General features: G+C 42.2%; 1 protein-coding gene across 1 annotated transcript; it reads right to left on the reverse strand.

The window, feature by feature from the left end:
• Positions 1 to 14608: 14608 nt before the first annotated feature.
• Positions 14609 to 19037, reverse strand: LOC145411205 (apolipoprotein D-like). Its single transcript, XM_080281270.1, has 5 exons — positions 18889 to 19037; positions 16045 to 16192; positions 15831 to 15964; positions 15418 to 15602; positions 14609 to 14745 (listed from the first exon to the last, which is right to left on the reverse strand). Exons 1-5 carry the CDS (start codon positions 19035 to 19037, stop codon positions 14609 to 14611), a joined length of 753 nt encoding a protein of 250 aa, XP_080137396.1.
• Between the last annotated feature and the right edge of the window lie 3937 nt (positions 19038 to 22974).

Genomic DNA, 22974 nt, shown 5'->3' on the forward strand with positions numbered 1-22974 from the left:
TACTATACATGGGGAGACCTCCATACATGATAAGTGAACTCCAGACAGGGGCGAATAGAATACCTGAACAAAGTCAGGAACTGCGGCTTGTTAAACAACGCACAGAGTCGGCTAGCGCCCCTTTTCTCTTAGAAGTAGATTTGGCAAGAAAGCTAATGTGATCATTACATGATGGTTCCAAAGAGAATGAAACCCCAAGGACTGAGAGAGGAAGAACTGAGCTGTATATTCTTGATTATTAGCAGATACTCCTGTGGAAGATTTTTGGTTGGTTGATATATGTAGGAAATGAGTTTTTGATGCATTAAAAACAAAGGAGTTTCTTTTGCCCCACTCAGATATATGAGCCACGTCAGAAACTAGGTGTGCCATAGCCTCGTCCCACGACTGGTGAAGCAAGTGTTGAGATGGATGCTATGAGAGGCAAATGAAAAGATGAATGGTGGAGTCATCAGCATAGGAGTGGATAGGGCTACATGTGAAGCGTAGCAGATCACTGATGAACAGAAGGCTGGCAGAACAGAACCCTGAGGAACACAACTGATAGCTCTTGAAGAACAGTGGCCGTCTACAACAGCAGGTGAAGAACGAACAGAAAGAAAGCTGCAGATAAAAGCCCAGACAGAAGTACAGAAATCGTAAAGGGAGCAGTGTGGATACTTAAACTGCTTTTTCTGTCTCAGGCCAACTGTCTTCCTATCCATCAGTTAGTCTATCTGTCCACTTGTCTCAACTCTTGACTTCCGATTTCCTTCTCTCTCTCTCTCTCTCTCTCTCTCTCTCCGTAATAGCCTGTTAGTCCATCCCCCGGTTGTGATAAAGTTAGTAAGGTTAAATTACACGGGAGAGAGAGAGAGAGAGAGAGAGAGAGAGAGAGAGAGAGAGAGAGAGAGAGAGAGAGACAGACAGACAGACAGACAGACAGACTGACAGAGACAGAGAAAGACAGACAGACAGACAGACAGATAGAGAGACAGACAGATAGATATATAGAAAGTGGCAGATAGATAAATAACCTTCATTGCTGTAACTAAGGCAGTATGAATGTAGAAAAAAAATAAATATGACATCATCGTACTGAAGGGCTAAGTTATTGTAGCTCAGGTCACGGAGGGAATACGTGACATAGTATTGGCTATCTGTCTAGCTCAGGTCACGCAGGGAATACATGACATAGTATTGGCTATCTGTCTAAATATCTGTAACTTTCTGTCTATATATGTCTACAATATGGCTACTTATATCCACTTCGTAACACACAGAAATACGTACATACATTCTCTCTCTCTCTCTCTCTCTCTCTCTCGTGTTATTATTACCTCCTTTATGATTTCCTTTGCTCAATATTTCTCTCTCTCTCTCTCTCTCTCTCTCTCTCTCTCTCTCTCTCTCTCTCTCTCTCTCTCTCACATACCTTTCATAGCAGATGTTTCTATCAATCTTCATACTCATATCTTTACAGTAACTATTTGTCTATCTGTGTGTATCAATGTATCTATCTATCTTCCCGTCTGTCTGTCTGTCTGTCTGTCCTTATCATCACCGTGATACTCACCATCACCATTATCATCATCATCATCACTCTAATCAAGATCGTCATCATTATTATACACACCACCACTATCATCATCAGCATCATCACAGTAATCATCATTACCACCACCACCGTCATTATCATCACCACCACAATCATCATCACCATCCTCATCACTATCATCACCACCACAACCATCATCGTCATCATCACTATCATCGCCACCACCACAGTTATCATCATCAACAACAACTCTATCACAACCACCACCACAATTATCATCATCATCATCGTCACCTTCACCGCCAACCTCATCATCATCATCATCACTAGCACCACCACCAACACAATCATCATATCATCATCATCATCATCATCATCATCACTAGCACCACCACCACCACAATCATCATCATTATCATCATCATCATCAATCTATTCCTTATAACTATAGACGATTTTGTTCAGTGGGAGTGAGCTAAATCAACCTTAGAATGTGAATTTTGATATCATTAACCCTTTTATGGTTAGGAGAAGTCTAGTATTATTTCTCAGCTAATGCCAGACGATTTTATTCAGCTGAGATTGGGTCATGGGAGCCTCAGAGTCAAAAAATATATAATAGTAAAGAAAAGTATGAATGAAAATGTATATATACTTTAGGGATGTGAAAATGTCTGGAAGCGAGAGTTGTGGTACAGAAAACATGATATTCCTCTTAGCGAGACACACACACACACACACACACACACACACACACACACACACACACACACACACACACACACACACACACACACAGAAGTAATATGACCTTTATGAGTAAAGTTTTGACCTAAATTTTCCACACTATATTTCGTGGATGTTCTCTGACACAATATATTTAATCTATCTATCTATATACCTAGGCTGCTTCCCCCAAGGAAAGGGAGGTAGCCGAGACAGGACGACACACTCCCCATTTACTCATCCATTCAAACACATTCATTCGCATCTTAGCCCCAAAGGGGAGAACGGACAGATCCTCACCGCACCACACCGCAAAAATTAAAAATAAATCAAATATTTTTATACCGGGCAAAAGGTGAAAATCTGACACCTTCACTTCTTGCATTAGTGGAAGTATATGGAGAGAATGGAGGATGAGAGACTGACTAGGAGAGTGTGTGTGAGTGAGGTGAAGGTGAAAGGGGAAGTGATAGACCGAGGATGAGGTGGAGGAAGAAGGGGAAAGGGAAGACCGAGGATGTGGCGAAGGTATGGGGAGGAGACGGTATGTGAGTGGGGGTGGTGTGAGTTGGAAAGTGGGGGGAGGTGGAGACCGAGGATGAGAGGGAGACGCGTATGAGAAAGAGTGGAGTGAGTTGGAGGGAGAGCAGCCTAATGGCGAAAAACAGATGAAAATGGAGATGACTGGTTTGTGGCCAGCTCTTATATAGGCTTTATTACCCCCTTCAGTGATGGGCTTAAATATATATATATATATATATATAGGCTTTATTACCCCCTTCAGTATAGACGCTGTGGCCGCTGGAAATATATTCAAAGGCAGCTAACAAAACATACAGTACATTCAGAATACCTACAGAAATACAGAATACATATAGGATACATACAGAAAAACATCAACAAGAATATACCATAGCAAACCCGTTCCTGGCAGTCATTTTAGTGCTGACATAATCACAACAGGATATTTAGTCAATGATGTCATATAGTTAATTTGGAGCTAATCGGGTGAAAATTGGGTAATTTTTTACAAGTGCACAGGGGCGTCCTTTTTGGTGAAACCAAGGTATTTCTGATGGTTTTTGATGTGTTTTGAACGAATCTGACCTTCATTTCTGCCGCATATCAGAAAATTTCAAGATATCCCCCACCCCCCCTTCCCCCCACAAGAATGGGTGAGATGGGCGAACCAGGGGGTTTTTGGGTGGTGGAAATCACCAAATGTATTCAGTTGCGATTGAAATGAAGGTCAGAATAAATCACAACACATCAAAAACCATCAGAAATACCTTGGTTTCACCAGCCGGGCCGCCGCGCGCCGGGCCGTCTGGCCTACTCCCCAACACCTCGCACCAACAATTGCCTGCCCGCTGTCACCAGCAAACCATAATCTCCTAAGCTAAACTAAGCTAAGCCAAGCTAAATTAAATTAACCTAACCTAAACCTAACCTAACCTGAACTAACCAAACCAAAACTAACCTAACCTAACCTAACCTAAACAAACCAAAAATAACCTAACCTAACCTAACCTACCAAGCCAAAGGTGAGACCACATCAACAGAAAAACTAACCTTAATATTCCTCCTCAGTGGGGATTGGGGCTCCTGAGATGTGGACAGCTCTAGCGTTGGACTGTGGAAGATACAAACGAGCAGCCTCGAAGAAGAAATGGTGGAGCAAACTCGTTTTAAACTAGCGAATGAACAAGTACCTGGAGAAATACTGTTCAAAATATTCTGGCCTGATTCCAGGAAGCTTGCTCCACTCCTTCAAATCCCTCCACAGTCTCTCGATAGTCTGCGTGTGGTTCGATGGATCCACCTTATCCACAAACTCCATGGAGTGATTCACCACCTTATGGGAGCAACCGAGATCCTGCATTGAGCCGTATGCAGACCAACCGTCGGTGCTGATGATCGAGCCTGGGCGAATATACTTCTCTATAAGTGGGATTAACGTTTCCTTGTCCCTCCTAGGAGAAATGGCTCCACCAGAGGTACAATGAAAAGTTTTTTGGAGACTCTCTCAATCTCAACCAACACCCACACTTGACTCAACGGTCGACCCTTTTCAAATTTTCTTTTTATGAAAAATGTCTCGTCCACCTCGACAACAATGCCATGGCCACCAATGGGAGACTGATTTCTTAACCAGAACAATGAACCTGCGCTGCAGAATCTCCTCCAATCCACACTCTACCTGGATGGTATTTCGAGATTTTCAATAACGGTTTCGTGATCAAAATGTTTCTGCAGCCAGTATGACACGAATAACACAATCTTCCACGGTGCGAGATGTGTACCTTCCAGGAATGTGCACTTGTAGTCCGAAAAGGAGAATGCACAACGCTTCCTTTTCTTGCTTTTGGGAACTTTATGCTCCCTAGAACAGTACCAGATATGTTGATCACTCCGATAATTGCATGGATTGTGACAAGTAGGGCACTCAACAGTTGACGGTAACACTCCGTGCTGTCAAAGGAATTTCAAAGATGCAGTATCGTTTTTATAAAATGAGCTAATAGCGACACACTGATTAAGCTTGCAGTCCTCACACCCACCCACCATGACTGACCCGTGCGGTTCTGAAATTGAAATTTGCGCGCCGGTTGTATCAGTTTGAACTTCACGCATGAGCAGATAGCGCGTGACATAACAGTAGACACACGCTTTAGCCCCACCCATAAGTCACGTGAACCGTGACGTGATGGTAGACACACGCGAGACAGAACCACAAAGCATTAGACATGCGCCAACATGGGTCTAACACATTGCCAGACTTATGTCGAAGGTAATTTTTCGGAAAATTTTCAAAAATCAATTTTCGCGTTAATAGTCATTTGCGGAAGTTGTTTCTGGGGTTCCAAATGTTCCCAATGGTGAGATCTACATATCTGTAAGAATAAAATAGAGATTCCAAAGCCCTGTGAACTTGTAAAATAATACGGTTTTATGTCCATTTGAAATTTAAGGTCCGATCCACCTGACATTGACCCCCCTACCGCTAACTGGGGGGTGACCCCATGATGTAATGAGGCATGTTATAGGATGCAGATTTGAAAGATGCACCTTTAGGTTTTGGTTTCATGTCGATATGACGAATTTAAATGAAGTCATGGTGAAAAACACGATTTTTTTTTTTTTTTTTACATTTTTGGGGCCTACAGCCTGTGCTTTGGCCCAATTTGGTCCAAAATTTCATCAGATATCTGAAGGTCATAGCCCATCATCCCTGCAATATTAGTCAAAATCGCACCAGTAGTTCTCGCGTAAAGTTAACAGACAGACAAGCAAACAGACAGACAGACAAACCGAGTGAAAACAATACCCGTAATACAGCACAGCACTGAACCCATTACAACTCCCTGGTCTTTATTCTCGTCGTTTAAGCTTCTAAGCACCTCTTCCTTTGCAATTTATTGTTGGATACGGCTGGGTAATAAGAATATATATGTTATTTATGATGGCAATAGTGGTATGGGAATGATTTAATTGACACAGACGAGGAAAGGAAGCAGTAATACGCAAAATAAATCGCCTAGGAAGACGTGTTAGGGAGCTTCCTTAACCAGCACCTGAGGCTCCTATGACTCACTCTCAGCTCAGTATAATCGTCTGAGACCAGGTGAAGGAGAATCCCAGAGTTGCCCCGACCATGAATATGTTAATAGCAACCGAGAATAATTATGTCTACAAAAATAATAATAATAATAAGAATCATCATCATCATCATCATCATCATCATCATCATAAAAATAGAAAATAAAGGACGTAAATTCATGGAAGGAAAAATAAAAGAGGGGATGTTAACAGGTTCCAAAAAATAGAGAAAAAGTATATTCCATATAGGTAGGAATAGGGTAGAGTCGCCGTGAGAAGGCTCCGGTGAAGCCAGAGAAGTGTCAAACGGCCATATTGGTCAAATCAAGAGGTCACGGCAACACCTACCTGACTTGAAGAAGATTGCTGTGCACTCCTACCTCTATGGCTGTGCCCATAGAGGTAACAGTCCTAATCCTACCTCCGTGGGTGCGGCCATGAGATTATTAAGCCTTTAAACCTCCAGCTGTGTGTCCACCTGGTATTCCTCAGGGAGAATGCCAGAAACAAAGCAGACTTCATTCTACCTCTGGTTTTAGTTGTAGTTCAGCTGTGGGTGTGAGACGTTCTGTCCTAAGTTGTAACTCACCATCAAATAACCTAAGTCTCCAAAAATGCCCACCACCTGTGCCGCATTTGGGTGTAATGAAAGAGGAGATAAGATATCTGACCCGTCCATTACATTTCACTGGTGAGTATCTTTAGAGTGAATTATAGTTTGTAGGTTGGTATATAAAAATAGATAGATAAATAAATAAAGATAAAATATATTTTTTTCTGTTTCCAACTAAGAAAACACTCCCGCCTGGTCAGCGGAACCAAATCACACAGCTGTCAAAGAGGTCGCCGCCATGTTGGTCGAGTCAGATCTGTCGGCCTCACTCTGACCTACCCTTGGTTAATCTCATTTGCCGCCTCTACCTACTCCTACCTCTATGGTATATTCAGTATGCTCCATTGTGTGAGAGAATCAGCTGGTTGTGACGAGAGAGAGAGAGAGAGAGAGAGAGAGAGAGAGAGAGAGAGAGAGAGAGAGAGAGAGAGAGAGAGAGAGAGAGAGAGAGAGATCATAAATCCTTAAGCAAACATTTCCAGGTGTTTGAAGGAGGAGATGGAGGAGGAGAAGGAAGAAGAAGAAGATCAGGAGGAGGAGGAGGACGAGGAGGAGGAGAAAGAGGAGGAGGAGGAGGAGGAGGAGAAGGAGAAGGAGGAGGAAACAGAAAGATAGAGATGAGGGAAAGAGATAGAGATGAAAGGAAGGGATGGAAGGAGCAATGAGAAAGCTGAAGGGGGAGAGAGAAGGAGGAGGGAGGAGGAGAGAGAAAGAAAGAGAAGACATTGAGTGAGAGAGGAAGTAGAGAAGAAAGAGATGGAGTAGTAGATGAGTAGGATCCCGAGGCCAGTCTACCGCAGTCCAGTAGATTTAAGAGTAGATGACCAGACTACTTCCCCTGGTGGCACTACATAATAAAAAAATCCTTCAGTCACTTCATGGGGTTTGAAGCTGTGCCAGGCTGTGACTCCAACCGGGGCGTTCTAACCACTGTACCCCCAGACGCCTTCACCTTCAACTCTCTCTCTCTCTCTCTCTCTCTCTCTCTCTCTCTCTCTCTCCAGCAGATCCAATATTAACCATCAAATATCCCTTCCATGTGTGTGTGTGTGTGTGTGTGTGTGTGTGTGTGTGTGTGTGTGTGTGTGTGTGTGTGTGTGTCATTACAGGTGTCTATGCTCATTAATCTCTACTTATCCATCTTTCTACCTACATATCAATCAGTCTATCAATTTCTCTCTCTCTCTCTCTCTCTCTCTCTCTCTCTCTCTCTCTCTCTCATTGTCAAGAAATCATCATCGTTCCTCTTAACATTTAACTGCAGAGTTCCATAATGACATACTCTTGGCCTTCCTTCCTTCCTTCCTTCCTTCCTTCCTTCTTTCCTTCTTCCTCCTTCTTTACCTCCTTCATCATCATCATTTTATCATCATCTCATCTCATCATCATCATCTCATATCATCATTATCATCATCATCTCATCTCATCATCTCATCTCATCATCATCATCATCATCTCATCATCATCTTCATCATCATATCATTATTATCATCATCATCATATCATCATCATTTCTTCATCATCATCATCATAACATCATCATCATCATCATCATCTTCTCATCATCATCATTATCTCATCTCATCATCATCTCATCTCATCATCGTCATCATCATCATCATCATAATCATCATATCATCATCATTATCATATCATCATCATCATCATAATCATCATCTCAAAATCATCATCATAATCTCATCTCATCATCATCTCATCTCATTATCGTCATCATCATCATCATCTCATAATCATCATTTCATCATCATCATCATCATCATCATCATCATCATCATCATTTCATCATCATCATCATAATCAACTCATCATCATCATCCTCATCATCATCCTCATCATCATCTCATCATCTCAACATCACCATAACGAACACCCTCATCATCATAATCATCTTCATCTTCGTCTTCATCTTCATCTTATTCTTCATCATCATCATCATCATCATCATCATCATCTTCATCTTTTTCTTCATCTTCTTATTCATCTTCTTCCCTGAAGAACATGAAGAAGAGTGTGTTGTCTCCACCACTGACATCCACTAACTACACCTCAGTGCTGCCAGGTCGTTGGGTGCTGTTGGCCCCCAATCCATCCCGAAAACGCGCCCAAAAAAGCGCAGACAGCAAAATGACACACACACACACACACACACACACACACACACACACACACACACACACACACACACACACACACACACACACCTCTCCTTCATCAGTCTTAAGAACATAAGAAGAGAGGATAACTGCAGTAGGCCGGTCGGCCCATGCTAGGTAGCTCCTAGAAGAGTAACTGAACTACTAGAATGAGATAAGGATAGCAAAGAAGAAGGCTCTCCCCCGCCCTCCAAACCCTCCAGTCGAACCCGGCAAGAAAAAGTCAGAAAGAACACCACGCAGTATAGAAAAACTGGCGTGGACATTTTACAGGAAAATGTGAAAGGAGAATAGAGACTATCATAGCGTAACCTGAAAAGAAAAAAATTATGAATTAGTATTGGTTATAAGATTTTCTTTATTCTATATTCACCCCTTATTTGTCATATGCTTATCTAGCCAATGCTTGAAACTCTCAATGGAAGAGGCAGCAACTACTTTACTAGGTAGCTTATTCCATTCGTCTACTACTCTATTACCAAACCAATTTCTACCGATTTCCTTACTGAAACGGTATTTTTGTAGTTTGAAACCATTATTTCTAGTTCTATCCTGTATGCTCACTTTAAGTACCTTGCTAATATCTCCCTTATTTATACCCTTCATCCACTTAAACACCTCAATTAAGTCTCCCCTTACTCTACGCCCCTCTAGCGAATGCAAACTTAGTCTTTTCAGTCTGTCTTCATAAGACAGGTTCCGGACGTCATGTATCATTTTTGTCATTCTTCTCTGTACATTTTCTAACGAATTAATATCCATTCTATAGTAAGGACACCAAAATTGTACTCCGTAGTCTAAATGTGGCCTTACTAATGCTAGATAAAGTTTCAGTATTACTTTAGATGATCTATTGCTCACGCTTCTCGAAATAAATCCTAGGACTCTATTTGCTTTATTTCTCGCATTAATACACTGTTGCCTTGGTTTAAGGTCGTTACTAATCATAACTCCTAGATCTCTGTCGCATTTCGATTTCCTAATTTCTTTGTTATCTAAGTTGTATTTAGTATCTCCAATGGTCTTGCCTACGTTAAGTACTTTACATTTTTCAACGTTAAATTCCATTTGCCAAGTTTTAGACCATTTGGACAATGTATCGAGGTCTTTTTGTAAGTTATGGCAATCGTCATTCGAGTTAATGATACGCCCTATTTTTGTATCGTCGGCAAATTTGCAGATGCTGTTATTGACTCCTAAGTCTAGATCATTTATATATACAGTATAATAAATAATAAGGGACCGAGTACTGAACCCTGTGGTACACCGCTAGTTACTAATCCCCACTCCGACTTAGTTCCATTTATTAATACTCTCTGCTTTCGTCCTTTCAGCCTGGATTCTATCCATTTTAAGATATCGCCGTCTATACCGTGTGATCGAACCTTTCTAACTAACCTTTCGTGTGGGACCCAATCAAAAGCTTTACTAAAGTCCAGATAAATAACATGGTAAGCTTTATCGCCATCTACTGCCTCATAGACCTCCAACTAGAATGACAACAAGTTTGTGGGCCAGGATCGTCCTTGCCTGAATCCGTGCTGACTTTCGTTTATAGGATTAAATCATTCTAAGTGTTCTCAAATCTTATTTGCCAAAATTGACACTAACATCTTTCCTACTATTGACGTTAGACTTATCGGACGATAATTCGACGCAGCTGATTTATCACCCTTTTTAAAGATGGGCACTACATTTGCGGTCTTACACGCCTCGGGAACTTCTCCTGAACTTAAAGAGTCATTAAATAATGTTATAAGTGACTGACATAATTCTTCTTTGGTTTCTTTCATAATTTTTGCATATATATCGTCCGGACCTGGCGATTTTTGAGGTTTTAACTTGTTAATTTCTTTCAGTACATCCTCCTTACTAATGGTTATTTTACAAAGAATATTTTCCATATTCTCATCGTAAATATTTGCTGCTTGAGGGACCAGGTCTAGTTTTTCCTTGGTGAATACTGATATGAAATAATTATTTAGGATGGAGCACATTTCTTTATCTTCACTGGTAATGTCACCTGATTCTGTTCTCAGTGGTCCTATCCTGTCTATTTTTCGTACGGTACATTTGATAAAAACCCTTGGGGTTTTCTTTTGATTCACTAGCAACCTTAAATTCATAACTTCTCTTTGCTTTTCTTATCTCCTTCTTTACCTCTCTATTTAAAATCGTTTATCGGTTACGTAAGTGTTCCTCTCCACGTTTTATTTTTCTATATATTCCTTTCCTTTGGCCTATGAGAGATTTTAATCTGTTGTTTAACCATCTTGGTTCTGAATTATTCGTTCTAAACGGTTTTGAAGGAATATATCTATCTTGGTCTCCGTGTATTATATTTATCAACTCGTTATACTTCTCGCTGGTCGAACGTCTGTTTGGTACTGGAGCTGAGTTAATTCCCGTCACCTGGACTACATTCCCATATACCACCTCCACCCTCACAGACACATGACGGACGTCCCAACGTGTTTCCTGCCCCACACCTATGACCTGGGGTTCCCCACTGACCTTGCATTCCCTCAAATAGCTAATCTCCCTGTGGAATACCGTTCGAAAATAAGCTCTTAAGCCATCGAAATGTCCTAGATGAAAATTAGGAACGGTTGGGGTATTTTAGGTGGAACAGACATCCCAAATAAATCTGAACTTAATTTCTTCATGATCGCTATTACCAAGTCGTCCACCAACCTCTATATTACTAATGATATTTTCTTTATTAGCTAAAACCAAATCTAGTATATTATTACCTCTGGTGGGCTCCGTGATATACTGATAAAAAAAATTATCTTGTACTACCTCTAGAAATTCCTCTGACTCTGCATCCCCTGTCTGATTTCTCCAATCTATCCTTGGCAGATTAAAGTCCCCTACAATTATTACTAAGCTGGACTGTGATGCTTTCCTAATTTCCTCCCAAAGGTATTTACTATCAGCTCTACTTAATTTAGGAGATCTGTAAATTGCTCCTAAGACTAATTTCTCCTTATTGTTACTAATTTCGACCCAGACACTTTCTGTGTCCCTATTTACTTTAATGTCTGCTTTATTGTAACAGTTTAATGAATCCTTCACATAAATAGCTACCCCTGCCCCCTTTCTTCCCTGACGGTTTGAGATAAAAATATTATAGCCTTTTATCTGATATTCTGCTAAAAATTCTCGAGGGTCTGTATTCATCCAAGTTTCACTAATAACGGCAATATCTATTTTCTCTGTACAAATTAAAGCCCTCAGTTCATCCATTTTATTACGTAAACTCCGGCTGTTTGTGTAGTACACTTTCAGATTATTACCTTGGCATTTACTGTTATTTATTTTATTACTAACTGGGAAACTCTTTACTTTACTAATATAAAAAAAATTTCTACTATCGTTTATCGCCCTTCTATCATCGCTTGTTCTATCATCTATCATCGCCTGCTCAATTTGAGGTGCCTGAGTGGATATATCTACACTAATGGTTGAACTTTTGTTCTTTATTTTGCATGTATTGATGCATCTATCCAAATATGGTAATAATGATTTCTGAGTGTAGTTGCTGCAACTATCTGTACACCTACTTCTCAACCTCGAAAAAATCCCTCCAACTCCCTATCTATCATTCCAGCTAAAACAGTAACTCCCTGCCTGCTAAGATGAGTCCCAACCCAACTATACAAGGCACTCCGTCCATAAAACCGGTCCCAGCTACCTATGAAAAGTATTGCATTATCTTTGCAATACCTCTCAAGGCGGCAATTAAACCCTATTTCCCTGCTCAACCACTCTCTTCCCACCCGCCATCTGGGTAAAACACCGAGCACTACAGGGGTTCCTCCCCTCTCCCTAACCTTTTCTAACATCACCTTGTACCTTTGCCACAGCACCTCACTCTTACGGCTACTAATATCATTGCCTCCTTCACTGAGGCACACAGTGGGTTTGTCATCACTATCATTTACGATATTTGAAAGTTTTTCTATCACATTAGCCACCCTGGCCCCTGGAAGACACATGTTTAGCGAGTGGAGTATACATGGCCCTGTTCAGATATCACACCTGGGAGTCTCCAACAACAGCAACATTTTTCTTACCTTTCTTGTTCTGATTATACTTACCTGTACTGGAAGTTCTCTCACCATCCTTCTCCTCTACTTCCCTCTCTGTCATCCCTTCACAATCGTCCCTTAGTGCGTCGAAAGTATTAGTGGTCTTAACTTCCGTTTGCTTCTTAACTTGTTAACTAGTGTCCAACCAACATCTCCAACAATTCCCTCATTTGTGCCTTCTCCTGCCTGAGAATTTGTACCTCCCGCTTCAGTTCGAGAAGTTCCTCCTTTAATTCAAGGTAGTCCTTTTCAATACCTGCAGTGAGGACACAGCTCTCTGCAGAGGAAGCCATTACGCACAAATTCAAACAAGGTAGCACAGCACTATCACGGGTCACTTCGGGTCACCACAACACACTAGCACAACACTTTCACGGATTACTAGCACAACACTATCGCTGATCACTACAACACACTAACACAGATCACTAAAACGCTAAAACACAACACTACCACAGGTCTCTAGCACGTCTGAGCAGACTGACCTCACGAGAGCGACAGTGACCTCACGAGAGTGGTGAGAGCCAGTTATTATCATCCTTCTCGATTATTAACCCGTAGAGGTCTGTGTGTGTGTGTGTGTGTGTGTGTGTGTGTGTGTGTGTGTGTGTGTGTGTGTGTGTGTGTGTGTGTGTGTTTTGGTAGTATTATGGTCCTTTCGCAGCAAGAAGTCCGTTCAGGGTGTCGCAGAAGTTGGAATTCCCCCTAGTGCGACGTTGCCAATTTGACCACCAATTATCGGATGCATGTATATTTATTTATGTATGTCTGATCAGCTAGTCAGGTCAGGTGCGGGTAAGGGGATGGGTCTGTTATGATGTGGCAGGGGTAAACCAGTTCTGCTGTCGGGCCCTGCTGCGGATGTCACTGATTGCATTACGCAGTTGACCCTTGTGCGGTGTGATGCGGTGAGGATCTGTCCGTTCTCCCCTTTGGGGCTAAGATGCGAATGAATGTGTTTGAATGGATGAGTAAATGGAGAGTGAGTCGTCCTGTCTCGGCTACCTCCCTTTCCTTGGGGGAAGCAGCCTAGGTATATAGATAGATAGATAGATAGATAGATGTGCATGTATATGTGTGTGTACGTATGTACGAGCATGTGTCTGTACGTATGTATTTATATGTGTATACGTAAATTTCTCAGTAGCCTGTGTGTGTGCATTTGTTTATGTGTAATGCTATCCTATCATGTGTATGTGCATATGTATGTGTATGTATGTAAGCACGCTGTGTCTGTTTCTGTGTGTATGAGTGAATGTCTATGTAAATATAAACGTGTATGTGTGTTTGTGTGTATGTACTCTATGTGTACTACTGTGGATGTATATGTGTTTATTTTTATGTATGTGTATGTTCATGTTCCCATGTGTGTATGTGCATGTGTGTGTGTATGTGTGAAAGTGCATGTGTGTGTGTATGTGCATATGTGAAAATGTGAATGTGCATGTGTGTATATGTGTTTATGTGCATGAATGAATGCCAGTCCTATTATAAATCTAATCCTAAGCAGTGCCAAACAAATAAACAAACAACAAAAACAAAAGCAACAACAAAACCTTAACAACACAACGACAATCACACTAACTCAGCCAAACAAACAAACAAACAAACACATCTATCAGCTCTAAATTTATCTATCGTACCACAGGTTTGGAGAACCTTTAATTACCTCAGTAATTATACAGGTGAGATAAACACAGGTAAAGAAAAACAGTAAAGTGGATTTACTGAAGGACATTATCAACAAAAGATGATGGACGGCAAAAATTCCTCTCTTTGTTCACACACACACACACACACACACACACACACACACACACACACACACACACACACACACACACACACACACACACACACACACTCAGTAATGCTTATAACAAGACGTATCCTGTTTTTCCAGGAATTTGACATCTATGCCCAGGGAGATAAGGGTGTTTTTTGCCTCCCCGATGACGTGGTAGGGGGGGTGGGGGCTCCGGGTCCGAATCCAAGCTATTCCTGTTGAGATGAGGTTAGGTTAGGTCAGATTGGGTTGGTTTGGGTTGGTTTGGGTAGACTGAGTTTGATTTAGTTAAGTTTGGGTCTTACTTCTCTCCTGCCCTAATAACCCTTCTCTGCTCTCTCCTACCCTAGTCTAACTTAGCCTACCCTACCGTAGCCTACCCCTATCCTGTCTTACACTGACCTACTCATCCCTCGCTTTCCATCCCCTACCCTATCCTACCATATCCAATCTTCTTCCTTATCCTTCCCTTACACACACACTTCATTTCAACCATTACCCTACCCTACCCTGCCATTTCTTCTTTCCTCCCTTCCCTTACCGTTCTCTTCCCATTCCTTCCTCTCTTACATCCTCTCCCTATTTCCCCTTCTCTTCCCTCCCATAGCTTACTATACCAAACTCACTATACGCGTTTCACTCTAACTTGGCCCAGATTTTCGTCCTTCAGCTTAATTCACGTAGCTCCGTGACGGAAGACGCCAGTGCTATGACTCAACATCGTATGGCACTTCTTCGTGACAAGCACAGCCTTTTAGTGTAACTCCATTGCAACTACTCAGCATTTAAGACGGAGTGAAGTGAATATTAGTCCAAGTAATCGAATAGCACCCACGTCAATAGCTATAAAAAATAAACAATAAAGCAAGAAAAACGAATGGACTCACTAGTATGTCCGGTGGGATTGGGGACACAGGCATACTCGAGTGCCCATGAGTCGTAATCGGTGGCTAATACTTGATAGTGGTTCTCAGAGTCAGGCACTCCGGGAATGGTGTAAGTCAGGAAGTTGGGAGCAGAGTAGGGCCTCTTAGCAGTCACGTCTACGGTACGGACTATGGGGCGGTTCAGGCTGGGAGGATGAGGGCTTGGAGTTATCTTTTTGCTTTACACACACACACACACACACACACACACACACACACACACACACACACACACACACACACACACACACACACACACACACATGAATAAAAATGAGAAAGTATGGTTCATATATTATATGGGAGGAATTATATCTTTGTTTTTCCTTCACACACACACACACACACACACACACACACACACACCTACTTACAAAATGTCCCAAAAATCGATCCTGACAGATATATTGCCCGTCTTGTAGTCCTTGATGTAAGTGCCACTCCAGCACCGTCCCACCTCTTGGAACCCGACGAAATACCTCTCCTGCCCGAACCATCTCCCCAGGTACTGAAGAAGACGTAGGTAGGTAAGTACTTAAGAAAACCAAAACGTAGGTAGGTACTGCCATCATCATCATCATCACTCACCCTTTCCCAGTCGAAGTCCTTGATAATGGGTGTTATAGGACAGTCGCCCCTGAAGTACACTTGCCCCTTCACTCCCATCATCATCATCATCACCATTATCATCATCATCGTCGTCGTCGTAGTCGCGCCCATCTTGACAAATCTACACCTGGTGGGAGAAGAAACCAGGACCATGAAACCATTCTCAGAATACATCGCAATGAAAAAGACGTTACGAAGCCTCTTATTCTTACGGTAATTCGGTCCGAAGGTTATAGAAAGGTAACACTGTGAAGGTTACATAGAGGAATTTGTCGACTTAGTGTGTGGTTACAGGTGGTTTGTGTGTGTGTGTGTGTGTGTGTGTGTGTGTGTGTGTGTGTGTGTGTACGTGAGACAGAGAGAGAGAGAGAGAGAGAGAGAGAGAGAGGGGGGGGGACTGATTCATATGTTCAGTAACTGAAAAATTTGCGTTACTTCTTTCCACGCTGCCTATCCACGTAACAATACCACACCTATCCATATCACACTCCACCCCATCCACATCCACCCCACCACCCCTACACCGACACACCCATCCACATACACACCACCACCCTTACACAAACACACCCATCGACACCGCACTCAACCCCATCCACACTCACCCCTCCCCCACCATCAGCCCATCGGTGAAGGTGTGCTCAGGTGAATCATTAATTGGCTTCCAGAAGAAGGGTTGTAATTGTCAGGTAAAGTAGTAGTAGTAGCCGTAGAAGTAGTAGTAATCGTAGTCGTAATCGTAGTAGTAGTAGTAGCAGGGGTAGTAGTAGTAGTGGTGGTAGTAGTAGTAGTAGTAGTAGTAGTAGTAGTGGTGGTGGTAGTAGTAGTAGTAGTAGTACTAATATGAGAGTTGAGGGACTTTCGTTTAACCGGGCAGTTAAACCATCTAGTCATATCAGTGCCACCACGTGAAGGCCTCCCTCTCTAGCCCTGGGTGCGAGTATGATGATGGTGATGATGATAACGATGATAGCCATGATGATGATGATAATGACGATGACGATGATAATGATAATGGAAATAAGTTAGAGAGGACACTGAGAGAGATTAGAAAGTGAATGGAAGTGAATGAAAGAGAAGGGAAGTGGATGAAAGTGATTGAAAGTGAAGGAAAGTGAATGAAAGTAAAGTGAAAAGGATGAAAGTGAAGAAAAGTAAAGGGAAGTGGATGAAAGTGAAGAAAAGTGAAGGAAAATGAATGAAAGTGAAGGAAAGTGAATGAAAGTGAATGAAAGTGAAGGAAAGTGAATGAAAGTGAAGGAAAGTGAAGGAAAATGAATGAAAGTGAAGGAAAGTGAAGGAAAATGAATGAAAGTGTAGGAAAGTGAAGGAAAGTGAAGGAAAATGAATGAAAGTGAAGGAAAGTGAATGAAAGTGAAGGAAAGTGAATGAAAGTCAATGAAAGTGATGGAAAGTGAATGAAAATGAAGGAAAGTGGATGAAAGTGACTAAGATGCTCCTGACGCGTATTCCAGAAGGCTTAAGGAGAGGGTGATATGCAAGACAGTGATTATGACGATGAAAGTGTTGAAGATAATGGTGATGAGGGGAAAGTGACGTTGCTATTGAAACTGTGACATCTGCTGCAATAAACAACAACAATAACAACAACAAGAGAGAAACGTGGAAAAGGAACATTGAGGAGTATATGGATGGAAGTCGTTGAGAGAGAGAGAGAGAGAGAGAGAGAGAGAGAGAGAGAGAGAGAGAGAGAGAGAGAGAGAGAGAGAGAGAGAGAGAGAGAGAGAGAGAGAGTTAGAGTTAGCTAATAAATAAATAATCAGACAAAATTCCGGGATCAGTGATTGGCTCTAGGTGGGATAATCAACTAGAAACGTGTAGGTAATCCAGAAAAAACACCTGTCTCACCTGGACCACGTGTAATCAACGAACACATCTCTCTCTCTCTCTCTCTCTCTCTCTCTCTCTCTCTCTCTCTCTCACACACACACACACACACACACACACCTTCTCATTATAACTGTCACCCACTGTTTCACTTTCCCTCGCCACACACACACACACACACACACACACACACACACACACACGCACACACTCCTCTCTCTCTCTCTCTCTCTCTCACGACACCCACCCAAGCATAGTAACGCCACGCTAAGCTAATTATCTCCTCTCTCAATCCTTTCTTTTTTTTTCTTACTTTTTCCTGCCGACAATGTTTTTTTTTATCTTTCTTTTTATCTGTAACTCTTATATATTTTTTTCTGAGTCGTTGGTGGTCACTTTTTATGGTTAATTCTATCGATTTATCCATATCAGTTTCCTCTATCTTTCTGACTACCTATTTATCTATCAACAGTATATCTTTACCTATCTATTTATTTATCTATCAAGAGTATTTCTTTATCTATCTATACATTTATCTATCGGTATGTATCTCTTTTATCTATTTATACAGTATATACGCTGGGAACAACTTTCTATCTATGAATTTATTTTTATGAGCTATTTAACTATATACCCACTTATCTATCTATCTGTGTCTATTTATCTATCTATTTATATATCTATCTATCTACATATATGAGTACTGAAACTATAATCACCGCGCCTCACCTCCATTCATTACAGCACCTTCTTCTGTGGGTCCCTCCTACAGGTAAAGTACAGTACATACACCGCGTAGGGAACGGCGCCCCCCTTGTAAGTACACAGGGCCACGCCAGGGTAAGACTGGGGATCTCCTCACGCCGAAATGCAGGAGAGGGTGAGGCTTGGCTCCACCTCACGCAGTGCCACCACGCGTAGGACCCTCGCTTTGCCATTATCGAAAGTGTAATTCCTGAAGTGACGTAATCTCACCTGTACGAAATAGCGCCACTCTCGCCGATTTCCCGCGCGGTAGTTTCGTTGATGTCGGTAAAGATGATATTGTTCCGGTATATGTAATACGTTCGTACACAGGGAGCCACGGTGACGAGGTGGTGCCGTGTCTTGCTCCCGAACTGCATGCACCAACGGGAGCAACCGATCATTTAATAATCTACCTCTTCTTCTTCTCTTCTTCCTATCTGTCTATCTATAGCCAGACGCCTTAATCCCTAAGGGGTGGCCACAAATAAATCGCCTCCATGTCGCCCTGTCACCTGCCATTTCGCTGGCATCCCCCGAACTTACACCTCTTCTCTCCCTTATACCTCTCCACTTCATCAGTCGATCTCATCCTCGGTCTCCCCCTACCTCTTCCTGCTGGCTAATAGTCTTAGGCTGAGAGAGGCTTGGCATGTTTCTCTGGCCAGAGATACGAAAGTTCGCCTCTGGACGCTGCTGTTCCGGGTATGTTCGCAGCTTGTTCGTTATTGTTTTGATGTTGTCAGCACTTGTTCCAGCACACGTGTGGACGCACCCTAATATCTCACTTCTGATTCTCACTTTCCTTTGCTGGCTAATATTCTTAAGTTGAGAGAGACTTCTTATCACCTGTTATAAATACTTGAGTTCACATAATATTTCACCTCTCATATTTTCCACTTTTACCCACCGAGAAATACCTACCTCTATCTATCTATCTGTCCATCTACCTATCTATCTATCAATGTCACTCTATCCTTCACCATCACGCTGCACTCTCTCCAATTCACCCCGCCTCCCTCACTCCTTCTCTCCATCTCATCCTCTGTCTCCCCCTCCCCCCTATCTCGAACATATAATATGTGCTATTAAAATTTCACTCACTCTCTCTCTCTCTCTCTCTCTCTCTCTCTCTCTAGGCCAGTACCCTCAGATGAAAATCCCTGAAGAGCGTGAAGAAGGGTGTGTTGTCTCCACCACTGACACCCATTAACTACACCTCAGTGCTGCCCAGGGTTGCCAGGTCAGAAACTGCCAACCCGCCGAGTTCCTCTCACCAAACACGCCAAAATGTCAGCCGTCACACCCGCCCAAAAACCGCCTTGTCAGTAATCACAGACTAATAATATTAGGTTTATAGGTGAGCAACAAATGACGTGAAAAATAGTTATATCTAATTCAAACTTCATACATTAGCCTCACATTAGTCATGTATTAAATTTGCAAAATGCACTTGTTTCATCACCTGGGACAGACAATCCATTATCGCAATCCATTTTCTTTTTCACAGCTTTTATTGTATTTTCTGTTATACTTTGCATATTTACCCACTGTCTTCCCAGTTCCACTATCCAGCAAACCCTCCTTCACTGCTCCCTGACTAAAATTGAAATGCTGTCTTTCTTTTTTTTATCACCACGGCATACATGGCCGCCAGGCCCCGTGACCTGTGTTTGAGTGTGGATTAGGGGAGTCATATCCCGAGGGAGGGCTGGGCCGGGTGCTATAGTCTGAAAAATCTAAACGTAGGGTTTTCGTGGAGTCAGGCCCTCCCTGCACTGATGCCATGTTTCCTAACCCTACGATGTATAACGCCTGTGGTTTGTGTAGTAGGAATGATACATAAACATAACTCATACTAATATAACTGTAATGAAAGTGCTGACATGTATCAAGGAAGAATAAAACTATTCTGCATACTATATTATACGATAATAGAGAAACGTGGCATAAAAATTTGGCAGTGTTGCTCTAAAAATATTCTAATTATTATTTACTTCCCCAACACTTCTAACATTGCTAATTAATTTAGAGGGTATAATTGCTAGAAAATTGGAAGGGATAAAAGTGGGAAGAGGCGATCCTTTCATAATTAAAATAAATATATCAAACAGCTCTGGGGTGGCAGCACTCACGCGACACGTGAGAGAGAGAGAGAGAGAGAGAGAGAGAGAGAGAGAGAGAGAGAGAGAAATAATAATAATAATAAAGCTTTATTTCCACTAAACAGTGGGTATTCTTATACATTATATAGTAGTACAGCATACAGTATGAAAGTTCTATACACAATATAATACATGTTGATACATATGGTGGAGAATAGTGACAGAGAGGTAAATGGTTTAAAAGGTGTGGGGACACTTAGGTTAAAAATAGATCAATTAAGGGATTTAGGAACGAAGGCAGTGGGAAGGATTAAGACAGATGGGATTGTAAGATTAGGGAGTTTGAGCAATAGGGTAGAATGTTTCCCAATGCACCTGGGAGGAGGAGAGAGAGAGAGAGAGAGAGAGAGAGAGAGAGAGAGAGTCAAGCAGTTACGGTACGGTAGGTTGCATTTCCGTATGCTCTCAATAAAATAGCATAGCAATTATCAACGCCTAATTATTATACAGGTGTTGATGGTGGGGGGTCTATATTTATAGGAGGTGTTGGTGGTGGAGGTATAGCGGGTGTTGTTGGGGGTAGGGGTATAGGGGGTGTTGGTGGCAGGGGTATAGGGGGTATTAGAAAAACGGAGATCACAAGAGGGAAACAGTGTCAAGGTCATCGCTGATGGAGAGGTCAGCTCGGAAACGTGGCAACAGTGCAGGGAGGGGCTGACTCCACCAAAACCCTACGTTTATAGTGTTTTTTTTTTTTATATAGTGGTTTCGTCAGTTCCACCTACCACCACCTGCCCTCTATCTTGATCTCTCCGGTCACCCTTGTTTCTGCTAAGAGACAAGAGTTACAGTAAGGTTAATTTAGCAAATACCCTCTCGAACTGAAGCCGACGAAAACCCGTCAGTTAAGATATTAACTCGCTAAAAAAAACGCCCAACCGCCAATGTTAAATTTAACCTGGGAGCCTCAATTTCAAAATACCGCCCAATTTGGCGGAAAATCCGCCAAGCTGGCAACTCTGGTGCTACCAGGTCGGTGGGTGCTGTTGGCGCCCAATCCATCCCATAACGCGCCCAAGAGGCGCAGACAGAAAAACGACCCACACACACACACACACTTCTCCTCCCTCAGTCTTGGGAGTGGTGAGAGCCAGTTATTGTCATTCATCTCTGTTATTAATCCGTAGAGGTGTGTGTGTGTGCGTGTGTGTGTGTGTGTGTGTGTGTGTGTGTGTGTGTGTGTGTGTGTGTGTGTGTGTGTGTTGCTAGTATTAGTAGTAGTAGTAGGTGGCGGTCGGAAAGTCGGACCAATGAGAAGTGGGGTCAGGTGAGAGAGGGTCAGATGGCCGCGCCTGTTTAACATTTACAAGGAGGACGCAGTTTCTCTCCGGGGAGGGGTAGGGGGATAAAAGGATGAGTGGAGACAATGGACTTTAATCTGGATGAAAGAGAGAGAGAGAGAGAGAGAGAGAGAGAGAGAGAGAGAAGGATAATAGAGAAGGTATGGAGTGGCAGATGAGGCAGAGCTTTGCGTCGTCAGTAATTAGGGGAGCAGGGCTGGGTTGGGCAGGCTTGGTAAAGGGTGTGAGGGCTTCAGACAAAGAGGCTGATGTAGGGGAGGAACAGGGTGGTCATTATGACTCTGGTGTTAACAGTACTGCACATCAGTGATGGACATAGCACTGTAGTAGCAACATGTAGGGATGGATATAAGTTCGTTCGAAAACGCACAAAGAAGAATGACAGAATTGATACATGATATTCGGAACATTTCATATGAAGACAGACTAAGAAGACTATATTTGCTCTCTCTCTCTCTCTCTCTCTCTCTCTCTCTCTCTCCTGGGGGGAGATGTGTGTCACCCTGGGGAATTTTGTTTCTTTATGAGTTACTGTTATAAACTTATGCTTTCATTTCTTAATTTATTATTATATCTATTTATAAAAATATTTATTACTGGGGGCTGGGTGAGTTGCCATCCTGTCTGAGTCAAGGACACAAAGGAAAGTGAACCAAGTCGGTCTGGCCGGGTTAGACTGGGTCGGTGTGAGTGTTGCCGCTCAGGAGGGTTTAATATATATATTTTTTTTTTACTAAGAAACTGGCATATTTATACTTATGTTCCTGCACGTTATCATATAATCATAATTGTGACATTATTACTCACACCACAAATACGGTAACAGCCAATAAAAGTCACTAAATTTTTTT

Source organism: Coenobita brevimanus, chromosome 88 (assembly GCF_032717465.1).
Source record: "Coenobita brevimanus isolate Jiangsu-jjx chromosome 88, ASM3271746v2, whole genome shotgun sequence".
Lineage (NCBI taxonomy): Eukaryota > Metazoa > Arthropoda > Malacostraca > Decapoda > Coenobitidae > Coenobita > Coenobita brevimanus.